Source organism: Platalea leucorodia (assembly GCF_965183815.1).
Source record: "Platalea leucorodia genome assembly, chromosome: 5".
Classification (NCBI taxonomy): domain Eukaryota; kingdom Metazoa; phylum Chordata; class Aves; order Pelecaniformes; family Threskiornithidae; genus Platalea; species Platalea leucorodia.
The window spans coordinates 41,309,964-41,333,814 of record NC_138827.1 but is presented as its reverse complement, the minus strand read 5'-3'; the positions used below and the strand labels follow the sequence as shown (position 1 = coordinate 41,333,814).

Below are 23,851 nucleotides of genomic sequence, written 5' to 3'. Positions count from 1 at the left end.
ATAGCATTGTTTTTTTTTTTTTTAAGTTGCCTAATCAACAGCTAGTTGTACTTAAACTTGTGATAAAGTTCAGTCTCATACAAGGAACGCACACAGTTCAGTTTTACTTAAGTATTTCTTTTATAATTGAATCATCAAATACAAGGTGTAGATGACGAACACATAATGTCATTCTCTCCATGTAACTTTTTGAAAGTAATTTGTAGGAAGCCACTGTAAATTAAATGTTTTCTCCCAGTGGAAGGTCTGGGAATCACTGAAATCATAATATTCTTTCTTCCTCATGCCATAGAGAATAGCCTCTGAGAACCATGTCATAGCCAGAACAGTGTCAGTGCCTTGCAGAAAACTGACTGAGGGGACTAACTTTGAGAACTATTACACAAAACTCTCAACAACTGGTTGTCTTTTGAAAAATACCAAGTACTGTTCTTTATAATCTGTTAAAAGGTGTTGTTTTTTTTTTAACTGGGAGGATAATAAATCTGATAAGAGAGAAACTTACTTTTTGAATAAAAAGATCTCACAATGCTAATTTGAACCTGACAGGACCCACAATCCTACAAACGTGTTGTCATTTGAATTCTTTCCAGATAGAAAGGTGCAGCTGCTTAGAGTACTGACTATGAAATTATGTATATGAGCATATCTTAAAAACGGGAATAAAACTGTCTTTCAGTGAAGCAGAATAATTTGATAGTGACACTCCATGCTTGGAAACTGTAAGATGCTTGGAAACTGTAAGATGCAATTTTACACTGCTTTGGGTACAAGTACCTTTGGAGCTGTCATGCAGAAATGGTTTCTCTACTTGAAAATGGGGTTTTCCTTTCATCTTTCAGGAATGTGTGCCTGTCACTCTCCATTGCCGTCAGTACATGGAACTGTGATTGTACTTGGGGCAGGAGACACTGCTTTTGACTGTGCAACATCTGCATTACGCTGTGGAGCTCGTCGCGTGTTTGTGGTCTTCAGGAAGGGATTCACTAATATCAGGGCCGTCCCAGAAGAGGTAAAATTGAATAACAGCATTTATGAGAAGGAATATTGGTTGTTATTTCTACAGGGCCTGAAAGTGTGCTGTAGGTACTTAAAAGACATCCACTAAAGGTTTTGTTTATAAAAATGCTCTTAAAATGTATAAATGTTTATTAAAGTTCTGAGGCTCACTTTATATAGTCTCTGGTATAAATAATTTTCCGCAGTTGTACCTGTTTGCTGTAAAGTCAGAGAGATGCGTTTGCATACAGGGGGTAGAATTTCTTGTAAATTACCAAATATAGTAAAATTTTTATTCTTGGAAGCATCTTAGAGATCAAACAGCCACTTGAGTGTTGTAGGGGACTCTTCAGGTCATGGTTAGGTTCTAGAATGATACCTGCTGGCTGCTGTCTAACGAATCTCAGTGATCCTGATGCTGCCTTGGAAGCCTATAAAATCTTGTAAGAAAATTACTTACAGTGATTTTGGTTTTGAATCACTGCCAATGGTAATAGAGCAATGTCATTCGTCACAGATTTCAGCATTCAATTTGATTTTTAGTTTGGCTTGGCACTTTGGCATTTATCAGGACATCTGCACATTTTGAAACTGACTCTTCTTCCTCAATGTATCCGTACTACAGGAGGGTTATTTTGAGTTAGATTTTTTTATTTTGGTGGTCTTTTTCCATTATCATTTATTTGGTACGTACTTTACACTTTTGCTACTTGAGGATATCAGGACATCTAAGGCATGTTTATCATGAGATTTATGGTAGTTTGGTAGATCTTAGAGATCTTATAGAAGTGGAATGAAGGTACAAAAAAAGTAATAGAGGGTCTCTTGATGGATAATTTGCTTCTGTTTCTGTTGCACTTCATTTAAGAATTCCAGACACAACGAGATTACTGAAGCCATTGCACAGACAGACTCGTGTGCCATTCAGATTCCTATTAATCAAGAATCAGCTGTCACTCTGAACCACAATCTTTGTTAGCAACCTGGGTAAATTCCTAAAAGTTGTCAATGTTTGTACTCATCCAATCATGCAGTGGCCTTGAAAAAAAATAAAATAAAAGTAGCTTCAGATAGTAACGCCCATGCTAGAATGATGCCAGGCTGGATACTACATGTTCAAAAAAGTTTTGTTGTGTAAACATAAATAATCAAATCCTGAAGACTTTGCTAACACAAAATGCTGTTTGACTTCAGCAGTTTTACCACAGCAGAGATTCAGAAGATCTTAAGTCTGGATTGTCACTCAGAAAACTGTTGTTTGCACGTGGTAGTTAGCATTTAATAACATGTTAAAATCATAGTAAACATAAATCAGGGCATGTACTTAGTTAGTACTAGGGCTCTTCTTAAAAAGACGCAGATAATTACATAAGGTAAATCTTTTGCCCTCAAAGGAGTTATGCATATTCAAAGTAACAGGGAACAATAAGAAAATATATTGGAGAAATATTTGCATTGCAAATTTACCTAGTGCCACTGTCTAGAACTGCTTGATTTAATAGCACAGGAGGCTCTGAAGTTGGTATTAAGATGACTGTCTGTAATACTGTGCACAGGTGACTTCTTCTACAGCAGAATGGGTGGCAGCATCTTGAGTCAAAAAATGTTTTATGGTTTTTTTTCATAAAAACACAACAACGCTCAAGTTATATATTTTATTGCTTCTACTCTACAGATGGAACTTGCAAAAGAAGAGAAGTGTGAATTTCTGCCTTTCCTTTCCCCTCGGAAAGTTGTACTTAGAGGTGGACAAATTGTTGCTATGGATTTTGTTCGAACTGAACAAGACAATGATGGAAACTGGAAAGAAGATGAGGATCAGGTTGTGCGTCTGAAAGCTGATGTGGTGATCAGTGCCTTTGGCTCCATTTTAAGCGACACTAAAGGTAACCCTGACTAATGAATTCTGTGAATGCTGATTGTTATTTTAGTTGCAGCCAGTTCCTGTGCTTTGACTGTTTTGTGAAATGAGTCTTCTGGAGGTTACAAACCTTGTGACTGCTGGTCCTCTTCACAGGAATTTTTGTCCTTTAGGTATACCTCTTAGAACAAAACTTGAGGGTCTGATAACAAAACACTTTCTGTAGATCGCTGTATAGAGCAGGAACTCAGATTAGAGGTACAGTTGCTCAGTATATATCTTGCTTTCCTCTCAATGCAAATGGGATCTCAACGAATACCCTTGGGGATTTCTTCTGGTCTCACTAATTAACTTTAGAGAAACTCATTATACTACAACTTTAAACTGAACTGATCTGATCTCTGAAATCTTTTCTTTACCTATTAAATTAAGCAAGAATTAAGACAGATTCATTATTCTGGTTCAGCTGGTCTGGCTGTCACTCATTTCTTGTGCATATGCAAGAGAACTGTGGCTTCTCTCATATACGCAGCGTTTGTTAAATTCACCTGCACTTGTCTGAGCTTTTCTCATTATTTAGTTGCACTTTACAAGCTTTGGTCTTAAAAATTAACAATTATGTAGTTCCATAGTAAAGATACAGAAATTGGCACACAGCTAGCATTTCAGAGACTGAATGAATTGTCTGGATATAGCAGAAAGAGAGCTGAAGAACATGAGTACAACTAAGAACATGTCAGACTGTTCTCCTCTGACACTAGGTTAGATTTAAAGAGTTCAGGCACATACATCAAATGTGCCTCGAAAGTAAAAAAACACCGACTCAGCAGAAGACAGATTGATAAAATGAATAGATCTTCAGCCTGGAGATGCTCATCAAGGTTAGCAGGTTCTGAAAGCCTTTGTGATCAATGTGCCTACCTCTCCAGGGCACGGTCATGCCAGCCAATTACCCCATGACATGTTGTCATGGTCCTTTGGGTATAAATGCTCTGACAGAGGACTTGGCAAGTGCCTCAGAGTGCATGTCACCAGAAAATTTGGTAATCAGATGCTGGTTCTGCCAGTGCAAAGGGAATTTCAAAATTTCTTAGCATAATGTGGTTTTGTGAATCTTTTCAATCATGGAAAATCGTAAATCTAAAATAATCTAAGCAGAATCTAGTAGCATTTGTGGATGTACCTCAGGCGTTTTCTGTGTATGCATTATAGATAACACTGTTTTAAATGAAGTTAAAGAAATGAGTTTTCTGATAGTAAGATTTTTTGAGAGTTATTGGTAAAATTATACAAAAAGTGTACTGACTTCCCAGGAAGACAAAACAGTAGTTAATGGAGATAAATTGTAGGTCCCATTGAAGAATTTTAGAATATAGCTGATAGCAGATTTGTCTGTAACCTGAATGAGCTACTCAGTGCTTCGTGTTCACCAGTCCAATTGTATATAAAGTTAAGCCATCATACAGCCATGAGAAGAGTCTAAACTCTTTCCTACAGTAAAAAAGAAGGATCAACCTGATTCCTTGAGGAACGTCTGAAGTTTATTCCAGGAGCGTTCCTGTCTTGTGTGTGTTACTATGGCTTTGGGATGGGTTCACGCAGCCTAGGCTGTTATCTAGACAGCAAGGGCACCCAGCTGCGTACGGTGCTAATTACTTAGGACTGCCTCCTGCCTTGCAGTTGCCTCCTGCACTAAAGGGCACAGGAGGTGCAGTCTATGTCTCTTTGGGAGAACAGACTCCCTTTCCACTTGGAGATGTATTGCTGTATAAAGAGTCTGGCATCTATGTTGGTCCTGTTTTAGGGCTCAGTCTAACCCGCCCAGGGAGAAAAAGTATTTTTTTTTAATCTTTAAAGAGATTCATGAGCTACTCTGTTGGTGGAGTTGACTTGAATGAGACTTTTGGAAAGTTTTGTTGTTGTTGTTTTATAACCCTCTGTTTACATTTTTTTGGAAGGTTTTCTAGAACCTCATGTAGTAAATCAAATATTAGCCTATGCAATCAGTATGTTTTTTTGTGATTCATAAACCCTATGATAAAGGAGTGACTGTTTTCTCCCACATTAAAAACTGCTTCAGCTAAAAGGTTGAACTTACTGTGTTGCTCAGCCGTAATATTGTGCCAGTCTTGTATCTCCTAGTACACATTCACTAAATCAGTTGTTGTGAGGTTTTAAGATAGGAACATAAAATGGGAGGGAAACAAAGTCATGGAGTGAGCTGATCATGAAAGAAGAGAGTCATTTACCATGGGGGTGAGCAATACACCTCAGTTTCGCATTGTATTTTTGGTGAAAATGCTATTAGAATAGCAATCAAATTACAAGGAAAAATGCAAGGCATTTGTTTTGGATGTTTTGAAAGTGAAAAGAAACTAAGACTTGAGGGAATAGAGTGTTTATTTTGAGCATACCATTTCAGTTGCTTTTAAATCTTTATTTTTTGACTAAGCTGTCTTAATGAAAGTCAAATTTGCTTTTCACCGTTGAGCTGGATTACAACCAAATCTCCAGGCTGCCTCAGCATGCATAACAAAAAGAAATGGAGAAAAAAAAAAAAAAACAAACAACAAACAACCAAAAAAAAAAACCCACCACCAAAAGCATCTTATATTTTTAGTGTTTTTTTAAAAAAAAGGAAGTGCGTGTTTGTATTCAAGAGGTGGAGATATTCAGGTATTCTCCATTTAAAAGATGGAGATGAAAATACCAGAGGTACTCAAAACTGGACAATGCCATGAGCAAACTGATCTGACTTGGAACTTGATCTAACTTTGAAGAAGGGGATGGACTAGGTGACCTCCAGAGCGCCCTTCTAGTCTGAATTATTCTATCACTGGATGACTCAGGTGCAGGTTGAATAAACATGTTAATTGTTGCTCATACAAAGAGCTCTATCAATTGACCTAATTCGTAAGGCACCTCAGGGAACTGCCAATGCAGTATTGGTATGGGCTAAGCTAGCAGGATATGTCCTCTTTGTTATTAATATTGTTAAATGCTGATGCTACTGATGTAAGAACAAAGAAAATACTATGAAAACCAGAAGGATTAAAATCAGACTTTGCCCCAGTTCAGCAAGATGTTCAGGGCATAAGCATGTGGGTGTCTGCTGTTCTGAGCAGAAATAGCTCATAGGTTAGAAAGCATTTTCTAGTCTATTATCCTCAACAAGATGTTTCTTATTCTTGCACAGTAACTATTAAATTTGCAACTGAGATTCTGTGTGCTCAGAGTAGGTATTTAGTCTTTTTTGTTTTGTTAAAATAAAATGCTGGTTGTGTTTTTAACCAGCAGTTCTAGTAGGTATTCATCCTCCCATTGGGAATCATATAAATGCATCTTTAATTTAAAAAAAATGGACTCCTAAGTCCATTTTATGCTCGGGAAGTTGCTAATAGACAAAAGAGGAGAGGTGCTTTCTAGACTATTTTAAGAACATTACTACTTTACTGAAACCAGTTAAAAAAAACCCAACAAATTGTTCAAATCAAACTACTGCAAATGGAGTAAGAAAAATGTTTTGCTTCCTGTTGAAAAAAAAAAAAAGATTTTGCAAGCACAAGCTGCTTTTTTTTTTATTGCATACTTACCAGAGCCTTCAAGCCATCATAACTGACCCACATAAACAAATTGCTGTAAGAGAATTTTGTACCTTTCCTCATGTTCCTGCTCTTTTGCTTGGTTTGTTATTTTGGAGGCCTATGACGTATTAATGAATTACTGAAATATCTTCTGTCACCATTCCAAATTGCAACTACTCAATATATACAAATGTAATTCTATGTACTCCCTAGTGCTCTGTACAGCCTCAACAACCTACTTAACACCAGTCCAGTTGGTTTTAAAGTCTAAACTTTGAATAACCATTTTCTTATCTATTTTATTCTGATAAGCAAAAGGGAACAATATTTTTGGACTGCAAAATTTTGCACTGGAACAAATGTCCTTGTTCTGATTTATTTTCCTGAATTTCTGAGGAGAACCGTGGAGAAATTATGGAAAATAGTACACTTGTTCAAAATGCACTACGAAATGCAATGCAGGACAGGGGATTAAGGCAGGGTAGGGAATGAGCAACGTAAGTTTAGTTCAACACTGTTTAGCAGGCAGCAGTAAACAGGAGGTATTCCCATTTTCCAGTACACTGAATCGTAGCATGATATCTCTTTTATTTTCCTGGAGAGGCAAAAACGGGGAATGCAAAAATATCCAAGCAAATTCCAAATACCGCCTTTGCAAAAACTCCCGGAAATAGTAGGCTATTTGTGAGCAAAAATATGTTTTATTACATTTTTGGTAGTAGCTAACTATTGCATGGTAACTGAAGGGCAAACTTTTATTTCACAATTCTGGGAATCAGTCACAACTTTCAGATATTTTGCTTTTACTTTTAGTAGGACTGTCATCTTGCTTGGAAACTGCAGCAGCAAACCCCAGAAGGCTTACTAGAGTATAACTACTGCGCCCCTGGTATAGTTCAACATACAGCAAAGACAAATTTGCCCAAATAGTTTACAATTTTATTATTTAATCCTACTCCTATAGATTGAGAAGCGTTTGCTAGGGAAAAAGGGGAAAAACTTGCAGAGCTCTGAGCTCATAAGTGAAAAAGATTTTAGTTTTCCGTTGTACAAATGCAGAGCTTCAAATGGTACAGAAGCCAGCGAACCTGCAGGGAGCGTTGAGTTTCTTCATCCAGTCTGCTCAGACAAGTAGGTAACTTCAGCCTGAAAGCATCAAAGCCTTGACTATCTAATGAAAGACGAGGAGGGAGGAGGAGAGGTGGCTGTGATGCCCCAGCTGGGAATGCCCACGGGGGTGACCTGGTGTCTCCCTAGTAGCACAGCATCTGCCTCGCACCCACAGAATAGACTTTTAGTCACCAGGCTTTTTTAAAAATTGTTATATAAAACTGAAATTTACAGCCATTTGAAAGATTCCTAGTGAAATAGGTAGGAGTTCTCCTGCTGAGTCATTTGGAATAGGATTTTTCTCCACAAGTAGGTTTACTGAATGAGTTTGAGTGTGGCAGTTCCACACCCTGAAATGATTACCAATTTCCAATATCCAAACGTGGCTTCATGATGACTTCTAAAGCCCTGTTAACGTAGAGCAGGAATTCAGCTCTTTCACCCGACAGGCGTCAGTACACATTTGCTTGCTGGTGACAGGCAGAAAACAAAGTCAGTACCAGCTTGCAGCAGGAGCCTCTCCTAGCATACCTGGACCCAGATTTATCCCGTCAAAGTGCTTTTTAGTCCTGGTTCAGTACGCTAGTGGGGCAGAGACTGTGGGAAGCATGATTGTGCCTTTCTTTATTTGCTGGGCATTTAGACTGAGCAGTGTCAGCAGTTAATCAGCCTATTGGTGCATGTGACAGCTGTAGATTTATATTTGAGATTAAGAAAGTTACAGTATATTTGTATTTTTCTGAAGTAATGCTACTATTCACTGTAAAGGAAGTCTGCAAGATGGATATCAAAAATAACATTAATGAGCCACTAAAGCTAAAATTACAGGAACTTATGAAATTGGTTAAACATAAAAACCGTTAAACTGTTTATTGAAGCTTCACAGATATACTGCAGCTAATGAGCATTTCTGCTATTTAAATAAGCCCAAATTGAACACACATTACATGGATACAAAATTAGTCATGGCAGTCAAACACACACAGACTCACTTTTAAAGCTTTATTTGAGGAATCTTTTCCATTTGATTTGTTTTGTTAATTAAAATATTTTTTCTGTATTCGCTTATATTTTAATATTGTTTTTGCAAGCACTATAATTTGCTGCTGCTTTTCCATTTGTTTGCTCTGTGAATATAGCAAATTTGGAATATGTATTCAGAACTCTCCTTTTGTTTGGTGTTATTTGTGTTAGCATCACTTGATAGCATTAGAATAATTCAATTGTATGTTGTCTTTCATCCAGAAGGATCTTTTCAAATTATATATAATATCTCACCAGGATATGAAGAAGGCAGTGCAGCTACAGGATTGTACTTTGAATTTTCAAGAGAAAAGCTATGTCAGTTTTAAACTTCAAACGGTGTGAGGGTGCAGGGATTTAAAAGACACTCTTTTCTTTCCCCCTGTCCCAAATCATGCACCAACAAAAACATTAGGTATCTAGTTTGCTTATTTTTCAGTGTCAAACAGCAATTCAGAGAACCGATAGCTGGGATCACCTCCTTTCAAGCTCAGGTTTGGCTCTTAGACTCTCTCTAACCCTTTGCAGGGGCAGAGAAGGGACTTCCCTTTGTGAAGACCAAAGTTCTCCCCTTCTTTCTGCAGGTCTAGGAGGTGGTCCCTTCGGCCTCACAGTTGCCCCAGGTACCAGATCCAAATTGTGAGGACATTAGGAACTCTTATATAAGATGCTTTTAAGTCATGCCCTTATTTTTACTTAACCTAAATCTTGGAGATTATAAAAAAGACAGAAGGAAATAGCTGCTGGATACCGTGTCAACCTTGCGGCCAGGGAAATGTTCTTCCCCCATTTTAAAAATACAGATCAGGCAGACAAATCCCCAGGCCCTAGGGAGACGTTTCAGGTGAAGGTATGTTGGGCATTCTTTGCACTCAAAAAGCTTTTGGTATAATTATGTTCAGACAGCTATTTTAGCACAAAACAATCCAAAGATAGTTTTGAGAAATTTAATAGCTGCAGGATAACAGAGGTAATACCATATTTTTCCACAAGATGAAATAAGTAGTGAGAACTTTCAGTTTTTACATCATTTATTCTGAAAAACTACATCTCCAATAGCATGTTGTCCTTTAACACCTTTACTGTGGTTCAATCCTGTCTCAGAGAAACAAAAGCCATCTATTAAATCCCCGCAGCACCAGGTTTTCCTCTGCGTTTTTTCCAAACATGTCTTTACAAGCCTGTACGTATTTAGCTTGCGAGAACTGTCTAGACCACATGCTGAGATGGTACCACCGCATGCAATAAGTTATCCTATATACGACAAATATAAGATGATCAAAAGCTGTCTTGAAGTACAGACAGTCTGAGACATAGAGAGAAAGTTAATGCATCGATTTATAAATATTACTGAAGCATTCTTAATAAAACTATCAGCACTTTCCTTTTTAAAAAACAAACAAACAAAAAAACCCAAACCCAAACAAACAAACCAAAAAACTTACTTTCCAGACTGAAAAATTTCTCAGTCTGAAGGTTGTGTTTGGTGTGATCTTTCAGTAATTTAAATATTTTTAAAGGGAACCATTTCATCAGTTTTTGATTCTGTTACTACGCAAATATTGTTTTTGCCAAGTTAAGCCAGAAGTATGTGTGGGGTGGGAGGGATTGTGCAAGCAATAGGTCTTGAAGACAGATTAAATACTTCTGGTATGAAAACCTGCTACAGCGTTTCAGCTTAAAACTGTCTTCTGTGATTCTGGCTTCTGAACCAGTTGCAAAAAAATACTTTGGATTTGAGTCCTCTGGGTATTTGTGTATGCCAAGGGTGAGGAAGAGAGCGTAGGTGCGACAAGTAGGTGACAATGTTTGTGCCTTGCTTCCTATTTTGTTATTTTGCCCTGGATTATGCACAGCCCCCACTTTGAAATACACTTCTAATACATGATTTGGAGGTGAAGGGAGATACAGAGCCTGGGAAGAAAATTCCATCACAATGATGTGCAAGAAAGATGAGTTTGAAGCTTGCTGTATACTCAGGCGGGGGCAGTACTGTGACTTTGCCCTCGTATTGTAGAAATACTCTTGTCTTAAACTGGCAGGTTTCTCTTTTACATATATGACAGCACAACTACATCAGTTTAATTGACCTTGGCAATCTGCATCTGCTAGTGGTATGTCCCTGAGGGACATTGCAATTTTAAACTGCGTTTTATTGCAGAATCTTCAGTTCCTGTAGACAAAGCTATATAAAACCCCCTCATTTTGATATATGCCATCAACATTTGCTAAAAATATTTATTGAAAAAGTGATTCTCTTCATGAAGTGACTTTGAAGTGTCTTTGCGATTATAATAAAATAATTTAAAAATGCATAACAAAAATCACGTTAATATAGAGCAAGATTATTTTTTCTGAGCATTTATGTGTATTTAATGCCATTTGTATAATGCCATGCAGTATAAAAAGTATTTTTTTTTATTTTCACATCTACATAGTTCATGTGCAGAATGCCTATATATGCTGTTTACTAATATGAAAAAAATTAAGATATCTTAATGCATGCTCTAAAAAAAAATAAGAAATTGCAGTGAAAAAGATACAAAATATATTGTCTTCATGTAACCATTTCGTTTTGATTGTGTTTTTATGGTTTTATTCTTAATATCTGTAACAAGTTTCAAAGTGAGCCTTACTTTCAGGATGTTCTGAGTTTAAATATTAAGTCAGGATAGTTTTGACTTTATTGAAATATATCTTTTTCAGAATTAAATTTCTTTAAAATCAACACTCTTTGTCAAAGCCAAAGCTTTGATAGCATAACATTTCCTGGTGGGAAAATGTTCCATCTGAAAATTTTCAGTCAGGTTTAATAATGACCTGTCAAAAAGTAGCAGAGTATCATTTCTGTTGTGAGGGTTAATAAATGCAGGAAATAAATTCTAGAGGTCTAAATGAATTTCTAGAAATTATATCATAAACATTCTTTTTTTCATTTTAAACCTCAAAAATCGTATGCTGCATATTAAGTTTCACAAGAGAGTATATGGTAGGTTATTCAGGAGAAAAGTATGTTGATATGGTAAGTGCAGTACAAAGCTATGGGTGGAGGGAAAGGGAAAAAATGTTTCCTTTGTTAATATTGTTCATTAATAGGATTTTCAGAAGTGCTGGACTTTTTCCCTGGGAGGTGAATAATGCCAGTGAGAATGACTTTGTGAATGCCAGCCTCTGGGATAGGCGGCGTGTTCTCAGGGAGTGACCAGAAGAACAATAGCACCAATTATTTCTTGAGCCGGCATCGAGTCAGTCACGTCTTGTGACACTTGTGTACATTTATCTTGTACAGAAGTCTGGTTTTGCAGGCACACAGGAACCGGTTACTTTTCTGACACTACCAAACTGCTGTTCTATATAATGCATGTTGTTCTGCCTGAGTCCTGTTAGTAATTACATACCTCCACTAGCTCAACAAAAATGTTCATGTATATAAAAGGACTTTTCATTTCTACTGTAAATTTATGTTTAGTGAAGTGAAAGAACTAGGATGTGGAACTGCTTTTCTAATTGTTATCAGTGTGTATTTGACAGATTTCAGCAACAGTTTTTTGTTTCTTTTATTAACATACTTGTCGTTCACTTTAATTACAGTCAGAGAGGCCATGGCACCTATCAAGTTTAACAGATGGGGTCTTCCTGAAGTAGATCCGGAAACTATGCAAACAAGTGAACCCTGGGTTTTTGCAGGGGGTGACATTGGTGGTCTTGCTAACACTACAGTGGAATCAGTAAATGATGGAAAACAAGCTTCCTGGTACATGCACAGATACATACAGGTGATTTTGTAAAACTGTTTTTCTCTTTCCCGTTTCTGTCTGCTTTTAGCTACTGTTATTGTGATTGTTAAAATAATTTCATTGAGTTTTACATTAAAAATACAAGTTTTGAGGAACTAATGCCTAGATTAACTGGTGATTTGAACATTATAGATTCATTCAACTTGGATCACATACTTGAGTTTGTGTAGTTGAACCCAGCTTTCTTACATTATCTTAACACTAAAATTTTCTTGGCCCCAGCTCTGAATTCCACCCAAGGGTAGCAAGCCTTCTTGCACAATGCACAGTGCAAGTAGAAGTCCTAGTTAGCTAATTGGGGAAAAGAAGCGAGCCCATCAGTATTAAAGAGTAAAATATCTCAGTAGTGCATAAAGTAAAAATTAAATGCTGCCAATGTTGTTACCTGCGGAAGGCGGTTTTAGTATTTTTAGATTGCAAGTGTACTGACAGTTTACAGAGCACTCAGGTTATCTACACTGGAACCAAAGTTTGTTCTGATGAGGCTGATAAACTGGACACAAGAATGCACAGAGGAAGATAATGCAAAGGAGAATTTACCTGAGACATATGAGTTTAAGGGGTACAGGCTCGAAAAACCTAGTAACTGCATGTTCCCTTTCAGTGCTCCTTGTGTGTCGCTGACTGATCACCTCTGCCCTAATTTTTCTAGTAAAAGAAAGAGCACAAAGTCTAGAGGAGCTGCAGAGGAACCTGCAGAGACAGGAGACACAGCCTGTGTGTGGAGAACCAGCTGACAAAGAGTGTGTTCATAGTGCAAGGAACTTTTTAGAAACATGATACATGATTCATTCTCCCACAAAAAGAGATTTGAACAACTGAAGTTGGGACTGTAACAGCTCGATGTCTTTCTCCCCCATCCATCTGCTCAAAACCTCTCTGATTGCATGTTTGTGCAATTTCATGCTGTTGGGGTCTGATTTCACTTCCTAAAAATACTTCAACTGAAAGCTTGTTGTTAGTATCAGTGCATATTTTTTCTCACTTGTTCTAAAGCACTGTTTGTGTCCTGCCTTCTTAGACCCTATGAAAATGCTGAGTGTGAAACATCTTTAATCCCTGACCTGCTTGCTTAATTTCTTAGTGCACAGTGAATTTGGGTAACTGTGATAGGGGGAGAGGGGGGTGACTCCTCCTTTTTGTCTCCTTCCTCTTTAACCTCTAGAAATATATGCATCACTTAAAAACCCTCCTTTATCATGTTGCTTCCTCCTCAAAGCTTGCTTTTTTCCCCCCTCTGGAATGTATTGAATACTTTGTAAAAAATCTGAATAGTCATGGCTTGAGAATTAGAATTTTAAATCGAGCAGGCTTGTGATATTAGAGCATTTTCGTTACCCTTTGCAGGTTTCAAGGCAGCTTATTCGACCTTACAGTCTCACCAGGAAGCTAATGGGAAAGCCTTACAGCAATCTTCACAGGAAAGTTTCCAAATGTCAAGTGTCACCTTTCCAGCTGTTAGATGAATGGGTTGCCCAGGGGCATTTATTTGGATGTGCAGCCCTTGTAAAATCTGGTTGCTGTGGTGCAGAGTGCTGTAATTTGGCAATTTACTTCACCAGTGTTTGGACCTGGTAGAAATTTTAGTGACTGGAGGAGAGTTTGTTTTTTAAAGTAGTAGCTTAGTGAAGGATTGTGTTACCCTGATGTTTATAGGGGTAGGTATGTGCATGTGTGCATGCATTTGTGCGCATGTGCGGGTGTGCGTTCAATTCACAGCTCTGTATTCTGGAAACTTCCAATATCAAATGAAAAAATGCCCTTACACACTACCTTATTTTCTCTCTACTGTGAGATTCTAAGGCAAGCAACCTTCCTGTGATCTGAGTGTCTGAATCAAGTACACATTAATTGTTAAATAAATACACTGATATTATCTATCCATTTGCATTTTAGTTACAGAAATAGGTAGCCATTTCCAAAATCACCAACTATCTCAGCACCAGGATCTATAAATAATGCAGTCAGCCTTTAGCAAAGTAAAACTATTCTATAGGATTTCTCAACCAACCCAAGACCACGTCAAAGACTGAAACTCAAGAACACCATCCTGACTACTTGGAGAATGCACTGTTTGAACGGCATGCTGCTTGTATCCCAACCTACTCCAGGCAAAAGGCTAAGCAAACAGATGGGCCTGATATGTGCCCTGAAACTCCAATCATTGCAAGCTCTGGCACGTGGTCAAGTGAAGCATGAGATCCAGACTCAAGGACTCTCCAGCAGAAATGCCTTATGTTCAAAACTGGGAGTTATTTACAGAAGCTTCTTGGCTGCTCTTATGCTGGAAACTTTCCATCATTAGTTGCCTAAATATCTCCTGCCTCTTAACATATTCCTCCCACTATACGAAGGATAGGTTCATCTCAGAAATTATTGCCTGCAGCTGTGTCAGGTCAGTTTCTATAAACATGACCAGTTAAAGCCTAGCTAAGGATAGTTGTAGTAGAACATGTTGGAAAATATGGTCAGTCTTCCTAGAACCGTTCTTTGCAAGTCATTAGAGATCCAAACAGAATCAGCCCAACTCATGCAACTATCTACTATTCACAGTGTTTTTTCAGGATTCACCCTTTTTTGTTATTCCATAAACAACGTAAAAAATTTTGTAAAATAATCTTGGTGACTTATTTAGTTTGGGGATTGTAACGGCCCTCACTTTTGTCCAACAGTGACTCTGTGATCTTGTGCAGAAGCAATATAGGCTGCTGTTCTCTTCTGTGCCTCAGTTCCCATTCATTTCTTTTCGATCAGTGAATGGGATTTAATAGTAGAATAGTTATTCAGGGTAATTGACAATTATTGCAGGACTAACTTCTAATTTTCTATGCCTGCCTTGAGAGCAAAGACAGCTCTCGTATTGCGGTTCTTCCCGTATTTTCTTCCTGGACCACTGCACCAGCCTCGATGCTTCACTCCTGCTCTATTCATACACTTACCTGTGGAGTGTTTTCCCGTATGTGGCAGTCAAGTTGCCATCTTCTCGCTAAAATCCCTGTTAAAAAGTGACTTTTCCTCTCTGGTTCACAATAAGTTTTCTTTTATTTAAATCTATTTTTTCTTTACTGTAATCTCACCAATGTGGACAATTTCTTTTATATTTTTCCTAGACTGAAATACACATGATACACTTAAAGAATCGAGGGCTGGATCCCAACTGATATAAATTGCACTTCAGTAAGACGCTATTCAGTATGAATTTTGAGCACATCACTGTGTTATTTTGAACCAGTATTATATATTTGCTATTTTTTTCTTTATCTGTGCTGTCAAAAAATATATGGGCTTTGTGTCTGAAGAGTATAGTTGTTGAGCCTTTTATGAAGGTTGACCATTCTCATATGTTGCTCAAGCATGCATGAATGTACATTATTTCATAATCAATATCAGAGATGGGTGGTTCCCAGGAAGCTTGTCTTTGAAGCCGCTAGTTATGTTGTCTGCTTCTTTTCAGGATAACCAAAGGAAAAAATTGAATGTCCCTTTGCTTAGCTAGAACAACATATGAAACACTAGCATGGAGACGAGTAACGAAGCATCGTTTGCAAAAAGGTGGACTAAATACAAGTGCAGGAAACCTGGTATTTTAGTTGCTTACCACTAAGTAAGCAGTATGTCTGTTCCAGAAACAGAAAGCCAGGAAGGAGCTTAGAAAATCTCTGTCCAACTGGACACAGCCCTGAGCAACCTGCTCTAGTTGACCCTGCTTTGAACAAGGGTGTTGGACTAGATGGTCCCCAGGCATCCCTTCCATAACCATTCTGAGATTGTATGAAATAACATAAACATATTTAACAAAGTTTAAACATATTTAACAAAGTTTAAATGTATTTAAAAATAATGGATAATTGGTGAGAGGATGGAAGAAGAACATGCAAGGGAGAAAAAATATATTTTAAGATCAGACTTAAAAACAGAGAAAGCAGGAGTGAGATGAAAGTATTCGAGGAAACTCTTCCAGGCAGTAGGATTTGTAGAGAAGGCTCTCTGTGAAAAATAACAGTAATACAACTACTCACTTTCACAGTCTATCTTTGTTAAAGGCCCGAAAATGGAGTTAGACCATATCGCTGTGGTTAAGAATTTTCTCCATCTGAAGAAAATGAATGTCACATATTGTATCAGGTCTAAAGCCGAGTTCCTCTCCCTCAGCCCTGCACTACGACGAACTGTGCTGCTTTTGCCTCTAGGCATATCCTGGCTAGAGTAAGGTAGGGTCACTGCATGCAGCGTGCTGGGGTTTTTTCACCACCCTGTTCCAGTATCCAAAAAATTGCCGTGACTGGAACAATAAGTACCTGCAATATTGTTAGCTCAGCTGGTTGGCGTCAAATTAGAGGACTTTTTGTCCTCTATTTTTAAAAATCAAGGGAAGAGTTATTATAAATAAACCCTCGCCTGCAGGCTTTCTTTTCCTATTTGTGTGTGCAATGTCAGGGAAATCCTTCATTATAAAGACGATTTTGCTTTCAGGAAGCTGTAAAACATTTTAGTTTGCCAAAAGTTTTGCTTTGTAGAAAACAACACATCAGGGCTTAGTAATTTATTTCTTTTATAAGCATTGTGCTGAAAGGAAAAACCAGCAAAAAATAAATAGAGCAAAAAGGGAAGTGATAGGAAGGAGGGAGATAAATCTGCGAGGATGTATAGCCACTGGCTACTGAACCTTCAGCTGCATCCTGCTGCTGTGTGTTTTTAAAGACTTGGTTTATTCCATTGAAACCTTTTTTTTCTCCTCCCCCTGCCATCTCCACCTGGGTCACCTCATCATTAACAAACCATTAGGCACATCTTGCGGTGCTTGAGTGTGTCTGGGTGGAATTGTTTGTGGTTTTGCTCTTTGTGAGGGAAGTTTGGCAGGAAGAATAGGCCTGTTTGCATATGGTTTGGGAAGTTGCTTATGACCAGTTCGCCTGATGTCATGCAGGAGGCAAGACCTATTTTTGCATGGGTGTATTCAACCACCTGGTTCAAAAGTCTTTCACTGCTCTGGTGGATTTTATGTTTTTATCTTGTATAGGATTTATTTTCTATTTTATCACAGAAAGCTCACTTTAAGTCTCTAGTTAAGACTCACTTTCAAGCGACACTCATTTTGGGTGAGAACAACTTTTAGAGATTAAATTGTCCTGCTTGGGAAAAGAAATGGTGCAGCGTAACTTAAGCTGCATATTAAAGACTTAATCTGTCTGTCTCTCTATAGCAATCGATATTTGCAGTTATACAAGCAGTGAACAGTTCATGAGCGATCTACACACTGAAATATATTCACAGAGAACGTTTGAACAATTCCAGATAGCAAATGAATGAACAAATAACTGCTTTCAAAGTGGAAAATTAGGTTTATTACTCACATGTGCACATAGAGTGGAATTGGCCAAAAAGCTTTCCATAAATCTTTCTTCGCTGTCATTCTTACAGAATCAAAATCAAAGAGTTCAGTGTAAGAGTTCAGTATGTCAGTGTTGGTTTCAGGAGATTTCCCCAATTCCAAATATGTAGGAGACAGAAAGTGCTAACATTTTAAAAATGCTTTAATTTCAATTGTGTAATCCAGAAAGTTCTGTTTTGGCATTGCAAACAACATTTAGCAGTTGAAATTTTAGTTAAGAAAGACTAAAAAAAAGTCAAAAGGATGAAATCAAACCCAAAATAATCAAAAGACAGTACTTCTTTTTTCTTTTCATTTTTATTTTTCTTTTCTTTTTCTTTGATTTGTCAGTTAACAAAAGCTTTTGAGATGTAGAGTGCCGGGCTGTTTGGTCTTCTAAGAACTCAGATTCTTCTGGTGTAGGAAAACAGCCGTGTGGAGTATGACATGCAGGGAGCGGTGAGCACTCGGGAGGGAGGAAACAGGGGATGGCTTGGCCCCACAGGTTTGGGATCTTTAAAAACTGGCTTTTCTCCAAATGGCCACTGTTGACACATTCACGTTCGCGTCATTCAGGCTAGGACAATTCCACTACTTTCAGTGCTTTTAAGCCATCAGAAAATTTGGCCCCCAAATGCATCTGCTCTGTCCAAGGAATCGAAGATCTGGGGTCAGAATCTGAGACATGAATCCAGGCAGTCCCAAAGCAAAACAGACATGTGAACTCTCAGGTTTTGAACCAGCCTAGGAAACAAAAGGCACTAAACCAATGCTTATTAGTTTTCACAGGTTAAAATGGGGTAAATAAATTCCTTTAAAAAAAAAAAAAAACAAACAACACAACAACAACAAAAAAACCCACAACAACCCAAAAGGCAGCAATTTGTAAGTGGCTGAGGTTTTTACTCTGCTGCAGAAGATCTTCCCCACACCTCCAGTAGTGGTTCTTTTTTGTCCTGCTGAAGAAATCTTCATTTTAAGGATAGAAGAACTGCTGTGATCTTATGCTGGGACTTATTAGGAACACAGACTGTGTAGGGCTTCTCTGTGTTAGAAATTCCTCCTTTATTTCTTTGTGATTTTATTGAGTCAACCATCTGAGTGAGCAAAGATTTCAATTCTACCTACCACAGCCTGATTAGGATGCTGTTCAGTATCCATACATGGAAAAAAATTTTCTCTCTACAGTTTTTACATTATTAGATGCAGCATTTACATTGAAAAGTTTTCACTGACTCACCAGAGAAAAGGCTGTCTTTAAAATGAAAACAAAAGTGACGGTGATGTCACAGCCATAATATGTATGTTCTTCTTTGATTCCAATTTTTGTCACCCTTAAAGTATTCATATTAATACAATTAAATATTAAAACAGTAATAGTTTTGCATATATTGATGTGTATCCCATTGCATAGGCTAGAGAAAATCTTTAAAAGGGGGGGGGAAAGGTGCAGGAGTTCAAAATACATTGAGTTAGGGCTGGGTGATCCTGCACATGGATGCCTGCCTTCGTTTTTCACAAGTCCCTACACTTTTTATAGATTGGCACCTGGCTGCAAAACTAGAAAGGGTCTGCCTGTGCATACCCTGTTTATTTTTCAGTCCCACTGCTGCTGACTGCTATAGGGAACAGAACTGGCTGTTCAGAATGGCTGAGCAAACCTTTGGACTGAACTAGGCTAACAGTACAGGATGTGAAATAACTGTTTCATTATTATTATTCGTCAGTTATTTCCAGCATGGCATAATATTTTAGCGTGAATGCTATTTGGACAGAAGATGTTACATATGCAAGTGTTTGCATGTTTTGCTGATTTGCAAGTCTGACCACATAATAGATTATTTAAACTTTGGGTTGTTATATATGAATTATTCCCTTATCAAGGTTAGTAATAAATTATATAAAAATGAATCAGCAAGAATTTCTGTGATTTTTGTTTGTTTTTTTACAGTCCTTACATGGTGTTGCAGTTTCTACTGTTCCAGAACTACCACTCTTCTATACTCCTATTGATTTAGTAGACATCAGTGTAGAAATGGCTGGACTGAAGTTTCCAAATCCTTTTGGCCTTGCCAGTGCAACCCCTACTACTAGTTCTTCAATGATTCGAAGAGCTTTTGAAGCTGGATGGGGCTTTGCTGTCACTAAAACATTCTCCCTGGATAAGGTAAGGAAATATTTTGAGGTATATTTAGCCTGTTACCATTTCTTTGTATATTTGAAAAATCTGAATCTTTTGGGAATGGCACTGTTATATCTAGCTAGTATAAAGAGAGCAGGGAAGGGTATGGTACATTGTGTAGGTCAACTAGTCTGGGAGGTTCCAACAGTGCAGTGTAAAGGTGACACAATTTCTGATTTTGTTTGCTGTTACATTCTTCCCTTTTATTCCCCAACCTTTTAATATTAGCCAACTAGTAAGGGTAATAGTCCTTTTTGTTAAATATTGCAGTGAAAGTGTTTTCTGTGAGGGATCAGAATGCAAAGGGAATGAGTAACAGCTTTATCAAGCAGCTCATGAAAGGCAGCTTCTGTGCCAAGGACTGCCAAGATAAGCCATTGAAATTGAGTTGCAGTTGCAATGTGATAATGTGGGTGTAAGCTTGAGGCTGGGTGGGTAGTGGAAGAGAAAGATGGAGGCAACATAAAACAAGCCTATGAAGGGAAGCGTAGCTGCGCTCAAGGTTTTTAGTACAGTGACATAAACCTTCAGTAATATGTAGTGGAAGAAGAAGGAGTTAGAATTAAGTCTTGAAGGCTATGGCTCAGTGTGGCACCTAAAATAAAACATTTTGTGTAGGTTTAAAGTGTGTAATTGCTTGTTTGACCTGGGAATTGCATTCAGGATGGGTTTCTGTTACTACATTCAAAATGGCAAAATGAGACGGAGCAAGAAGTTTAGACAGTGAAAGAAAACAAAAGTTTCAATAAATGTGTTGCAGAGAAAAGAAACAGGATTTGGACTGGGATGTAGATATAGTTTGACTTGTGGAGAGAGGAAAAGAATCAAAGGTAAATCATTGGGTATAGGCCTGAGTAACAGTGTGAATAATAGTACTGTGTTGTCAACCAGTGACAAACAGTAGTGTGGGCTGAAGAGAGCTTTTGAGATTAATTTGGAAAAAAGAAGCTTTTATTCTTGGTTCAGAGATAGGATGTACTAATGGATGGAGACCTTAGCAGGAGAAAAAAGGTGGATTTTTTACTCTGCCACCTCTACGTGGGTAAGTACTGTAAGTGAATTAACTGTAGAGGGTGGCCCTCTAATATGAGGAAGATCTAAGGACAAAGCACTGTATTACTACAGCGTACTGTAAAATACATCAGACTGGCTTCTGCTGTCACTTACACCTGAAGCAGCCCTAAGGAAGTAAGTGGTGTTCTGGATCGCAGTGGAGATTCCAATCTACTTTACAGGGTTTCTTATTAAAATGCTTTTTATGATATAAATGTCATTCAAGTATGTTTACAACTGACTTATGTGTATAACATACCGTCAGCTGTAATTATTCAGTGCCTAGGCTAAAGGCAACTCATAGCAAGTACTGAGATTTATTTATTTATCAGTTTTATTGCTGGTATGCTCACAGTCCTGCCAGACTGCACGTTGATTACTGTATATCTCAAGAGCTAAACAGACACTGGCTGACTTCCAGCTTGGGTGGGAGTTCAGGAGGGAAGACATGCATGTAGTAGGAAGTGATGTTGGTACTCCACTAAGCAGCAGACTCTGAGTCATTTCTCAAATGGCAACTGCAACGTGTTCCACTGGATGCCATGCTCTGGAGGTGTGACTCGGATGGAGATCTTTCAAGTGAGAGGATTGCTAAAAGCAAGTACCTTAAGTGGTTGTATTTTTACTTTTTTTTTTTATATATATATTTGTTGCAATAAGATGCAAAATATTGCAGCTAGTATTTATTTTAAAGAGAGAAAGTTCAGAAAAGTGCTTTGGATGAATTCTAGTCCAGTGGTCATTATTTCTAGCTAAGCTTTCTTCTAAAGTCCAGTAGGAGGCAGTAGTCTTTCTCTGGTGCCTAAACTCTTGAATCATATATTGCTGTGTGCAGTAGGTCTGTGTCCCACCCAAGTACTACCTAGTTTTTCTACTATTGTATTCTTCCCAGTAGGGCACTTCCCACAGGTGTTAAGTCTTAGTATTTGTGACATGATTTGAGATGCTTGGCTGCGAGGTGTTGCAGAAATAAAATTGCCTTTATTTATAATGGTATCATGGTAATTAATGCTACAAAAATAAAGATTTCAAATGGGAAGAAATGGGAGGTACAGCAGTTCTTATGTGAACAATGAGTACTACACAAAGACTGCTCTTGACTTAATGCTGGAATAAGGAGTTGGTAGAGAGTTTGGAATAATACAGGTTGGCATAATGTGCTAACTTTTTTTATTTTTTTAAAAACTTAGCTTCTGATTATGTTGACATAAATCTTTTGCAGTGTTTGGCAGGGAGCAGAATGCTCTCTTGGGCTGTGATGCCTGTGGAAGTAGAGATTTCAGACTGAGCTGTCCTGCCTAGTTAGTCACAGCTAACTGCATAGCAGGACCAGGAACAAAGATTTCCTGCTCTCAGCCTGCAGAGGCAGCGGGAGGAGGCAGAGCTGCTCCCCGGACTGTACAGGTCCCAAGAGTGGAACAGCTTCTGGGAGGAAGGGCGCTCGCTAGACACGGTTTTTGGAAGCTGAAGCTCCTCCACTTCAGGCTTGATTGTACGCGATACAAGTAGGATTCTGTGTTCATCCCTCTTGTCTCCTCATTTTATCTGTTCTGGTTAGGTTTAACTTGTGGGTTTCCTTCTTATTTGCAATAGTTAAAGCCAAGTGTAAACTGCTTGTGTGGCAATGGGGAGCTTAGCAGCAGGAGAACTGCTTGCTTTTCCAGAGCCAATTGCCAAGTTCACCACTGTGTGCAGTTGCTGATAGGGAAAGCAGTGACTTCCCTATTGACCATGGGCATCCTTTGGCACTTTAGCAAAAGTGACTGATGCAGGCTAAATTTGAGTGACATACAGCTAGTGAAAAGCATATACAGCCTAACCACAGATTTCCGTGCGTTAACTACTGTGGGATGGAATAAGATCAGAGAGAAGAGCAGGACAAATCTTGGAAGAAGGAGATCCAAGGACAGAGATAAAAAGGACTCGGGCTGGAGAGCTGTGATTCTCATATGACAGAGGATTCATTTCATATGAACTACTTCTCCTTTTCCCTCTTTCACTACCTACCACAGAAAACCCTTCTAAAATGCTAGGCTAGGGATCCCTGCAGCCCATGAGAGGCCATACTTTCTTCTATAGGGGAGCTGTTGGATAGTAATGCTGCAATTCCAGTCCCTGAACCATAATTTACTCCCCCAGTCTTCCCAACCTTCATCTGTCTTGGCCTCACCTTGAAAGCATCACATGTTGCCACCGAGGGAGTTAGCATAGCACTAACTGTTTCATGCCGTGCTCACTCCCTTTGCAAACACCCACATACTTTGCTGCATAATTGCCTTCATGACAACCCGTGTAGCGTTTTCTGTTTGTAGGGTGAGGATTTCAGCTCTGAGTGATTCAGCAAAAGTTTGTTCTTTCTTGCATACTACTATACTATTGTTGAAACATAAAAAAAGCTATCATGAGAAATAGCTGAAATTCCTTCAGAGTATTTATACCTGTAAGTATAATACACTCTAAATATTTTAGAAGGTACTGGATATTGTAGTGTAATGCAAATATTAATAAAAGGACAATGTACCTGCATGTGTCTGTAGGTATCTGCAAGGGGGATAGTGACTTGTAGAATTTTATTTACCAAATTAAACATCTTTGCACAGCTGCTTTAATATCAAGTAGATTTGATTTCTTCCAGAAAAGAGAATAACTGCTTTTAAAATGGACTATCACTAGGAAAGACAAATGGTAGCAGAATAAAAATGCCCCTTCACATATCTTTTCCTACAGTCATGTCTTCCCTTTTTGACTGCAGGATCAATAGCTCGTTGCTCTGTTGGTTCAAGTAGTATTTCTGTCTTATTCAGATAACTCAGCGCCACAATGTATTATTTGTAAATTCCGTTGGCAAGCTATTGATGGGAAATGGGGGAG

General features: G+C 38.2%; 1 protein-coding gene across 1 annotated transcript in view; it reads left to right on the top strand.

Annotated features, from left to right (window-relative positions):
* The window catches only part of DPYD (dihydropyrimidine dehydrogenase), a gene marked incomplete at both ends in the record, with an annotated part of 361,757 nt that overhangs the window by 171,100 nt on the left and 166,806 nt on the right, over positions 1 to 23,851 (top strand). The window contains 4 exons of the mRNA XM_082314522.1: positions 843 to 1,012; positions 2,675 to 2,885; positions 12,169 to 12,353; positions 19,697 to 19,912. Coding sequence (XP_082170648.1) covers positions 843 to 1,012; positions 2,675 to 2,885; positions 12,169 to 12,353; positions 19,697 to 19,912 — 782 coding nt within the window. The remainder of the gene's footprint in view (positions 1 to 842; positions 1,013 to 2,674; positions 2,886 to 12,168; positions 12,354 to 19,696; positions 19,913 to 23,851) is intronic.